This window comes from Simochromis diagramma, unplaced genomic scaffold (assembly GCF_900408965.1).
Source record: "Simochromis diagramma unplaced genomic scaffold, fSimDia1.1 OVJJ01000753.1, whole genome shotgun sequence".
Taxonomy (NCBI): domain Eukaryota; kingdom Metazoa; phylum Chordata; class Actinopteri; order Cichliformes; family Cichlidae; genus Simochromis; species Simochromis diagramma.
The window spans coordinates 11,989,203-11,999,719 of record NW_024387523.1 but is presented as its reverse complement, the minus strand read 5'-3'; the positions used below and the strand labels follow the sequence as shown (position 1 = coordinate 11,999,719).

General features: G+C 43.4%; 1 protein-coding gene across 44 annotated transcripts in view; it reads right to left on the bottom strand.

Moving 5' to 3' along the window:
• Nucleotides 1-1,376: 1,376 nt before the first annotated feature.
• clasp2 (cytoplasmic linker associated protein 2) overlaps nt 1,377-10,517 on the bottom strand; it is a 61,219-nt gene continuing 52,078 nt past the window's right edge. For all 44 annotated transcript variants that reach the window (XM_040020551.1, XM_040020557.1, XM_040020550.1 and 41 more), the window contains 11 exons: nt 10,431-10,509; nt 8,891-9,034; nt 7,968-8,111; nt 7,743-7,849; nt 7,447-7,588; nt 5,359-5,554; nt 5,075-5,268; nt 4,844-4,972; nt 4,449-4,655; nt 4,160-4,276; nt 1,377-2,788 (listed from right to left, as the gene is read on the bottom strand). In XM_040020551.1, the coding sequence (XP_039876485.1) occupies nt 2,711-2,788; nt 4,160-4,276; nt 4,449-4,655; nt 4,844-4,972; nt 5,075-5,268; nt 5,359-5,554; nt 7,447-7,588; nt 7,743-7,849; nt 7,968-8,111; nt 8,891-9,034; nt 10,431-10,509 (1,537 nt within the window). In that variant the 3' untranslated portion in view covers nt 1,377-2,710. The remainder of the gene's footprint in view (nt 2,789-4,159; nt 4,277-4,448; nt 4,656-4,843; nt 4,973-5,074; nt 5,269-5,358; nt 5,555-7,446; nt 7,589-7,742; nt 7,850-7,967; nt 8,112-8,890; nt 9,035-10,430; nt 10,510-10,517) is intronic.

Sequence of the window (10,517 nt, the reverse complement as noted above, 5' to 3'; positions counted from 1 at the left end):
GGGACATTCACCAAATATTAGTGACATGTGAGTACACATCACCTTATATGGTTTACAGAATATCCCAAATAAACTCAAACCTGTGCATTTCTTTGTAACTAAAGTCCTTAAAGATGTATGCTGAACAATCATTTTACCCTGCAAAAAGAACCGTTACAGTAAATACACTGATTCTCATTTAGCACTTGTCTACTCTACCTGCTCAAGCGCTTTCTATCCAACATTCCCACACATTCATACTCCGACAGATGGATTGGAGTTGGATAACTTGGGGTTAGCACCTTGCCCAAGAGCTACATGCACCCCAGTTCAGGGAAATCATGGAAAGTCTAAAAACAAACCTTCCTTTCCGACCAATAACACCCACTTTTCACAACAAGGTCTTCTTGTTCTAGGAAATTAAGGCCAATTTAAGCAGAAAACTGTCAAAAAGTCAAGATTTCCAAGTCAGGGAACTACCACGGTTAGTTGTTACCTGCAAAACACAAGAGTTGATTTAAAATGCAAAGTTTAAGTATGTAAAACTGCTAAAGTATACCACATCCATCTTCAACAGTGTAACTGATATGTTTTCGTAAGTTGGGAATTGTTTTGAGGACAGACTCAGTATGAACTGCAGGGTCTTGGCAGGTTGTAGATGAGTGCAGCAAGGCCAGGGGGTTTTACAGGTCAGACAGTATCTGGGACTCTCTTTAGCTGTTCCTAAATTTACAGCCCAGAGGACAGATGCATACATGAAATATAGCACCAGTTTCACAAATAGCTATGTTGCATAAGACCTAAATGTTATCTTTTATTTCATGTGTGGATTAGCCCACTTAACATTTCTTAACAAGTCCACGATCTCCCACCTGCTGCTGCTCTTTGCGGGAGAGCGACAGCTGGAAAACCCACTGCTTTATTGGACAGTAAATTAAACTCCAGGTGTTGATTGGTTTGTCAAAGCAAGGATAAAATCCTGACGCACATTTTCACCAATTTCACGCAAAACAAACATAAAACCGATCACCTGTGCAGCTCAGAATAAAATTGTTTTAGAATAAAATAACTGCTAAATATTAATAAGTAATTTTGCATTTTTGATGCTTTCATACTGAGGTGTTTGCTGAAATTGAGTGGTTGTGACACAGTCACACTGTGTAAATTTGGGATGAAGGGACTCTTTAAGGGACTACGAAATATTTGATACTGTAGAGGTTTGATCACTGATCCTGGATCAGATAAACTGCAACATTCTGTTAGCATTTAATAGATCTATTCTCTTGAATTGCATGACCAACATTCCTGTGAGGAGGTACAGACCCACCCATGCACGGTATTTCTGCTCACCGCAGCACTTTCTTATGCTGCAGAAATGAAGAGAGGCGGGGCTTATCGTGATCTGTACAAGTTCTTTATTTTATTGTAAGCACAGCTTTGTAAATGCACAGAGGAAACAACAGTGAAAACTAGAATGTTACAAGAAGAGGAAGGAAAGAAAGACACGAACAGGAGAAAAGTGACACATGACTTGTTTCTTTTTTCCCCAGAGCTGTAAATAATAAATTTCTACAAATTTCTCAGCAGAGATAAACAAAATAAGTGTGTGAGAGAGAGGGAAAAAAAATAAAAATAAAACAAGGATGGGCACAGGTGCGCGCGTGCACCCCCCTTCTGGGGAACTCCCCTGAATGACACTGTTATTTGGATACTCCATTTTAATATCATATATAGATACATATCCACTATGTGATAATAAGCCATGTCCTGTCATACTTCATGTAGTAAGCAGCCATCTTTCTCCACGTGTTGCCCAGAACTGATGCGAGATGGGAGAAATGGAGGACATCATGGATTTATCTGAAAGGGGCGGACACTGTTCACATTAATTTAAAACCCCAGTCAGAGCACTCTGACAACAGACCCCAATAAAAAGTTATTAATCTTTTAAATTTCGTCTCATGCATAGCCAAGCACATAACGCCTCCTAAACTTTGGAATCTGTATGTACTGTATTTGCTATGAGCAGGCAGGACCCACTTTGACTCGTGTTAGTGCTGCGTGTGCTGGGGTCGGCCGGTCGTACCGTTCAGGCTCATCAGCACCTTTTTGAAACACGTGTTGACGTCTGAGTGAGAGAGAAAACTCCGGGTATTAAAAACCACTGCAGTAAAACCTCCCTGCGTAAAAGAAATCCAAACTATGACACAATGTAAAATTACATTCCCGTCTACCTGGCGCCCCCCTCCCTCAAGTTAATGAGTGTTCGAGAAGGAAACGAGGAGACAGCACCGTTGGAGGAATATTACCGCCCAGGGAAATGAGAACCATGCAGATGCACCACTTCCTGTTGACCTCGAGATGCTGTTCAGAGGGACTGTGCTGTGGATATGGAGCGGAGCGGACAGGACGGGCATTTAATATCTTCATCCTTGAGTGAGTAGTGACAAACCTGTGGAGGGTGTGACTGCATGTCTGTTTAAGTTTAATCCGAGTTTGAGGGTTCAGTTCAGTCAGAAGGGATCCTAAGAAATGGCGAACAGAACTACAACTCTCCTCTGCACGTGTGATGACTGTGTGTACCTAACAGCTGTGTGTGTGGTGTATGTAGTTTGCTCCTGTGAATGCTTTGTTCTCAGTCTGTGTTGCTGTGTTCTCATGAACAGATGGTTTATGTTGGGTGGGCATAGCTGCAGTTCTGTAGTTGCCCTGTGGGACGGCGCTCTGTATCCTATAGGCCCTCGGTTGAGGGTTCGTTGCCGGTGGTGCCGGACTGGGCGCGCTTGATGTACAGATTCAACAGCTTCAGCTGCAGATAGAAAAACAGAAGAACATGAATTAAATAATGTGTGCAAGCCAAGAGATGCTAAAAATCCAAAAGGCGAGATTGCAGTTACTCCAGCTGAGCAGGCCGACTGCGTGCTGACACGTGGCGTTTATGGTTCCTGCATTATTTGGGCAAGTAATGTTTATTACATGACTGTTTTTGAAAGGTCGTCCTGTGATTCATCACAAATAGATCAGTCTGTAGCTGACAGACTCATCACTCATCTTTTATGGTTGTTGCCATCAACTGTTTATAAAGGATGGATGTAGCGATTGTAATGGCTCTGTGTCCTGATGTGAGTGCTTCACTTGAGCGTTTTTGTTGAGGACGCTGCATGCTGGTACAGCAGCCACGTTTTAAATCACCTACTTTACTTTAAACAGTAAACTGTTCACTTCATGTTATTTCCAGTAAGACTCTCGGAGATTATGATCATAACCACATCAGGAAACAATTTACAGAGGTCACAAACTGATAAACTGATAAGAGGTGTCATTTTTACTTATACACTTGTATACAATTCTAAAGTATATTTTGCAACCAGAGGAGTTGCCCTCTGCTGGCTTTCAGAAAGAATTCAGGTTAAAGGCTTTGAATTCACTTTTCAGACCCTGAACCTACATCTGTATTTACCAGCGCTGGAGTCGTTACTCAAAAAAAAAAAAGTAACGTGTTATACATTACTCATTACTTTTCTTAAAATTGATGTACTATGTTATGTAATTAATCATCAGAGAAAGTAACTTTTTATACTACTTATCTTACTTTTGAGTTACTCAGCACAATAACCTGAAATGTACGGTCACACAATGACCAGTTAACTGAATTATACAAACCTGAGGCCACAGTGCCACACACTGACACAAATGAGGACGCACATAGAATCTTCCTCTTTGTTTTTACATATAAGAACAAAAGATGAAAACTAGCGCCAAGAGACTTCAAAGTGATCGCCACTTTAAAAACAGAGGCTGCAAGCTTGACTGCTCATCATTGCCTGAGTTACAGGGCCTGCCTGCTGGGCTTGGGTCGGCCTTCACTCAGCTTTAAAATCACTCCAAGTTCTTGGCTAGCTTTGTGCTAGCTGCTGTCTTTGCAGCCGAAGTTATTAAGCAGTATATTGTAGTTGTTTCTGTACTCGATGCAGTTTGCACTTTACTATCGCACTCTTGTCTTTTGTGCAATAAAAATAAAAGTAAAAAATCAGCTGAACAAAACATTTAAATAAATAGACGACTCTTGGTGGAAACCTGTTGACACGATAGCTTGAAATGTATACACAGAAAGATCCTGGTGACCAGGATGAGAAACGACACATCTTTAGTGAGCTGGTTTACGATGAATTCAACTTACCTTGCTGCTGGACAGTTGGCTGAGGTGCGGTTTGAGGTCCTCTCCTATCACTGAATAGATGGCCACCAGGCAGAACACACAGGCTTTTCTCACGCTGCTCTCAGAGTTGTCGTAACCCTGTTCAGACAGAAGAACACAACTTACAGATCTGCAGTTCTTCATAACAATCATATTTATGCACGAATGTGAAGGCTGTGTGTGATAAAGCCGATAACAGACAACTACGATACTGCACGGCTGATACTTTCATCCTCCAAATGAACAGTTACATATATGAGCTGCATGTTACCTGTATGAGTCCTGGTACAATCTCGGGCAGCAGGCTAATCAGGCCTTCGCGGGGAATCCTCTCCACCACTTTGGTCTGCATCTTGATGGCGGCCAGGTTGATTGGGTAATCAGCTGACTGGATAATGGGACACAACACCTTGATACACTGGTCTGGACTGATGGACAACGCCAACATGGCTGCCGTCTCCTCAGCTGCTCGAACCACCTACAGAAAAGCAGAGAAATATGAATATACAACATGACCAAGTGATAATCACAGAGCTTTTTTCCAGCTCTGATGATCCATAAATAAAATAAAAGAGTGTTCTGCACCACCACTTCATGGTCTGATAATGCTTTGTGATAAAATCAGCTTCTCAGTGAGCAGATTAGCGTGGGTGTGGATAAACGCACCTCCTTGTGAGGGTCTTTATGAGACTCCAGGGCCTTCATGATGGTGAGCTCTGCGTAGTTCTTAAACCTCCAGGGCTGCTTACTGAGAATCTCCCTCAGCACCCGCAGAGCCAGCGTTCGGATCACATGCTGAGAGAGGATTTAAGATAAAAGTGAGCGACTTTAGCTTTTTTTTTCTCTCCCCTCCCCTTTCATTTGGTTGTTGCAGATTTGAAATGAGTGTGTGTGTACCTCTCTGTCGCCCATCGTCTCGAGCAGGAGCAGCAGGATGGTCTTGAAGTGTTCGTCCCACACCTGCAGGGTGTTTTCGCGTATCAGTTTCTGCAGCTCACACAGCGCTGCTTTCCTCTCTTCTATGCGCTCGTTGTGATTGGATAACTCCTTGAGGAGCTCGGCCACCAGCTCCGACTGATCCAGGCTGCTATCTGTGAGGAGACAGGCGACAGAAAATAACCCACGTTAGCGATATCTCGAGGTCGTTATTTGTCCTTTTCCGGCAGAATGCTTTTGTGTACCATCAGTTTGAAGCTCCGAGTCGTCCAGGCTGGTGTCTTTGCGGCTGTGTTTGAAGGGAGAGTCGGACAAGTATTCGCGGGATACTCGGGGGCTGGAGGAGAGCAGGGGGGTGTTGAGAAGAGACGTTTTATTGTCCAGAGCCATACGCCCGCCGTCGCCCATATCTGACAGTCTGCCATCTGTCCCGCTGCCCCCCTGAAAACAAAGGTGGATTAAAAACAAAGCGAATGAACCAAGCAGTCAAACTCTAAAGAGTTCAAAAGTTCTGGTTTAAAAACAGTCTGAACTGCAGAGTTGTTTTATGTGTTTAGATGGTAAATACGCCAAATGAATTAAAACAAACATGTCTCCGTTCGATTTCTTAAAATTCATTCATATATCAGGACATTTTGGATGAAGTTTCCTTTTTAGAGAGGATGTTGTTGTCTAAATGAGAGCGTAAGAAAACAAACAAACAAACAAAAACAACTCTATCACTTAAAAAGGCAGACACATGAAGCACCAGGTGAGGAGCTGAGCAGGGTTTAAGGTGCTCTTATTTGTATGTGTATATTTACACTCGAGCCGCTAAATGCTCTAAGCTGGGGTTTGATGAGTCAGGTGTGCTGTGATTGGCACGCTGATGACATGTGGGCCACTTGGGTTTCAGTTGCATCTCATGGGGAAAATGTCAGGAGGTCACACCTCTGTAGTAGAGTACGCCGTGTCCTTAAAAGGAAGCGGGGTCACTGCAAGGGGCTGCAAAATAAGACCTGGCATGTCTGAAGTCATAAATTTGTTTTGAACGAGCAGGCTACCTACACAAGCATCACAAAATAATAACTGGGGATGCTTTTCAGCAGCTAGGCTTAAATAAAACAAACAGGATTTTATCAGCAGCTGTAGAAGATTATTTTTCACAGTTATCGGTCCCATAAACAATGTATGCTTCTCACTCCCTGTGCTAACGGACGGGTGGTGGGGCAGATCAGATGTCAGCGTCCCCTACAGTACACCTGTGTGGGTGTTTCAAGCCTCTGCAAGTCTTGGAAAACATGTTGTAAGGTCAAAAGACGATATAATACTTTCTGAGTGCAGAGCTAAATGAGAGTGTCAAAACCTATTACAAAGTCTGAATACTCGGTCTTATCCTCTTTTTATTTATTCTGGTATTTGCTTATTTTATCAGGAATAAAGTCTCAACTCTCACACTTTTATACTACTGGCGAGATTGTGGTGTATAGCTGCTTGCGTTAGGACCGCACCATGGTGGTATTTTTCATCTGCTATCAAAATAAAGAGACCATTCAGAAGCCTGGTCACTATAAAGCAATTTGCCCACCATGCACTGCATCGTGGTGACTGCTCACGAGTCAAAGGCAACCCTTTAATATACACTATATGGAAAAACATATGAATTCAAGTGTGGTGCTATAACTGGATGTCACCCTTTCAACAAGCCAGTTTGTGAAACTTGTATGTTTATAAATTCACCAGATAACAGCAAATCAACCCTTTTCCCCATTTCACCCGTCTCCATAATTTGGTTAGTAAATAGTTTGATCCTTTGCTCAAACTGAGGCTGCTAGCTTGTGTCTGGTTCTGACCTCTGGATATTTTTTGCTTTCGTCACTTTGCCTTTGTTAGCTTCTTTAGAAAGTCTGTGATCAGCTGGGTGACGGCACTAACATCAGCATAAAACTGCGCACCAGGAGCTTCACGACATGTTTCCATGGGTGAGCAGCTCCTGTAGGTGACTCACTGCTTTTGTCCATATAGTGTATTTATCAGCCTCAGTGGCCAGTCAACGGTAATATTCGCTTCCATTTGTACTCGTTTCAATTGCTCGCCTCCAAGTTGAGAGAAGTTTAACTCCACACCTGCCCACTTCCCACAAGTTTATTGACATTCATGATCTCTGGCTGCTGCACCGCTGCTTGTCTCTTGCTGTGGGGGAACCTCATGAAGGTAGAATCAAATAAAAATATTCAAAAATGTTCAAACGCCCCCATGAATTGTGCCAACTGTTACACAAACCACTCAGGTCTGGTTGTATTCACACCAGGAATTGAACTTATGTCCCTAATGTGTTGGCCTCCTCCACTCACCTCCTCTCCTTCTCGCCGCTGGACGGGTTCATTCATGTCTTCTTGGCTGCGAACGCTGAAGTTTTGGATCGCCTCTGTGACACCTTTCAGTGAGCTGTAGATGTCCTCTGAGTTCATGTTTTCTGTGTCATAGTCAAAAGCACTGCACAGACACAGTAAAAGATGCGCTGTAATTTGCAAGCTTACTTTTTTTCCCCCCCCACAGGCGTGTTTTTGGCCACAAAACACCCTAAAATACTGTTTACTGTATAACAGTGATTTGACAGTGTAAGACTAGTTGTCAGACAAGTGTTTACCTTGGTGAGAGGGTGTTCTGGGATGTGTTAGTGGGCGAAGTGACTGGACTGGACCAGCTGGCTGGAGATCGGGGGGTGTGACGTGTCATAGGGCTGCCCATTGGTGCCTGAGAAGGTAACAAAACAACAAAGAGGTACGCCATTATTGCTGCAGTATAATGACAGAGTTCAGGTGTAAACTGTGATTCTGAAGCATTCACAGTTTAGAGTCAGAGTATGTTTTACCTGTGCAGCGTTGCCTGTGTTCTTCAGGTGGTTTTGAAGTAGCTTGGTGGCTCCATCCTGGAAGGTTTTGGGCAGAGCTGCCAGCAGCATGGTGAACTCTGGAGTGTTGAGCTGGAACAGGGCAATTAGCACCGACTGGGCTGCCTGTTACACACAAAATACACACTTAGACTTTGCACTTTGTGGACCAAACAGGGTGGCAGCTCTTGCAAGTAGTACTGTGGTTAACTATGGGATGCTGTGAGGTGGCATTTGAGACAAGGATCCTTTTCAATTTATGATTTTGAACTGAGATACAAGTTTATAGTTATGAGATAAAGCTTAAACACAAAAAACAAAACAAACCAAAAACTATGGTTGTCACTATCAAGCAAAATTTATAGTCCAGCAAAGGTGACGTGATTGCTGTGTGCTTCTTGTCTGCGTGCAGACAGGCATTTGCAGAAGACTGATCTGAAGCCAGGCAAAAGAATATGCTGTGGCAAAAATTTAGACAGTGACACAAGTTTTAAACAGAGTGTGAATGACAGCAAACTACTGGAACGCAACATAAAATTAAAGAGAAAATAACAGGTAAAATGAAACAAAAACTTTCTGCTATTGGAAGAGTACAGCCAGTGCAGCAAGAACACTGCTTGGCCTAAAGTTGAAACCATCTCTGCAGCTATGGAAAGGATACTCCACAGATCACACGATTTTCTTCCCATGCAAATTCCTAGTTCTGCTGGTAAAGCAGTGCAATAACTGTTTTTCAAACCTGTGGTATCATACACTTCGTCTGCTTTTGTTGTAACATCCAGATTCAACAGTCAGCCTGACTTGCTTCAAATCAATATTATAAAGTTTAATTACATCCCTCAAAAACAAAAGGGGCCTGTTGCAAGAGGACGTATTATGTTGTGTGCGTGTTTGTGAGACGATACCTTTCTGACGTCTGAGCTCTTGGGTTCAGTCGTCCAGGTGATGATGCGGGAAACAGCCAGTCGAGTCTCGCTGGAGTTCACAAAGTCCGGAGCTTCCATTTGTAATGTCAGTGTCTCGATGTACTTCAGAATAGCCACCTTCACCTGCAACGCAAACACACACATTTATACAAATTGTTAGGAAGCTGACCTATAATGGTGAATATGCATAGCCAATATTCACCTAGAAAAACACAAATACAGAAACAACCAAAACCAAACACACACACACACACACACACACACACACACACACACACACACACGTGAGTCAGCATGTACAACCACAGCAGATTTTGCATCTCTTGCAGATCTGAAAAATCAAATGATCCAATGAATGAGAGAAAAGTTTAAAATGCAGTCATGCGTTATATAGTACAAAAATAAAATCAATCAACATAAAAACAATGACAAATAACAATATTAAAGAACCCATAAATGGAAAAATTCAACTCAGCCTCTGAAACGCCACAACTGACTCCTGCCCTGATTGTCTTTCGTCTCTCTACAAATGCACCTCAGGACCAGAACTTCCTCCAAATCACTTAGCAGCATCGTGCGCGCCACATAATTGCTCCCCCCGGAGCGCACTGACCTGGGAGGACTGGCTCCAGGCTGCGGCCTGCTCGTCTAGAGAGCAGGCGTGGCGCCGCGCTCTGGGGGGGAACAATTTTACCCCGGACCCTCCCCTGCCTCGCCCGCAACACGAGCTCCGCACAGGCTTCAGAGAGAGAGAGGAGAAGCACCGCGTCAATCAACGGAGAGAGACAGGGAGACGAGGACGGGGGAGGGGTGGGGGACAAGAGAGGAAAGCAGGCAGGAGGATGGAGAGAGTAGAGGAGTAAAAAGAGATGGGGGAGTAGACCTGGGCGATACTGAAATTACACTGTATGGTTTTACAAAATGAGTCAGACTCATACTGTGACACTATGTAAGCCAATTCTTACATGTCAGAGGGGTTGGATATAGCAAAATATTTAACAAAATTACTATGAAGATGTAGTTAAGTCTTCAGAAATGCAATATTTGCAGCAGGTGGTGAAATTCTATTGTCTGTAAGATCCTTTATTGCCCAAGCCTAGTGGGAAAGGAGAGGGAATAGAGGGAAACAGGTTAAACATCAGGCAGAAAAAGGGTGTGGGAGTAGGCAGGAGCAACACGGGAGATAAAAGGGTAAGAAGGGTTGGGAGCAAGGAATAAAGTAGTAGATAATCAGGGGAAAAGAAAGAGAGGTGTGCTGGGTAAAGATGAAAAAGGAGTTTGAGGAAGAAAGCTTGAAAGTAGCCAGTGGAGTGGCTCGATCAATCGCTATCCAATCACAGCCCAGGATTCAGGGTTTTGGGACGTAGAGCCAGCAATGGGCAGGCATGTAATAATATTAGCACAGCAGTCAGTTGAATTTCCAGCTTTGTGTGCATGCTACCCTTGCACAGACATTTGCACACTCAGCTCTCTCACATACACACTAAACAGACACGTATTATATCAACTTGTCATTTACCTTGAGGTTGGGCGTCTGTGTTTGGTCCACAGTGAACCTCATGAGAATGGTAAACTGGAGGTCGTTGGGAAAACATTCTCTGCAAGA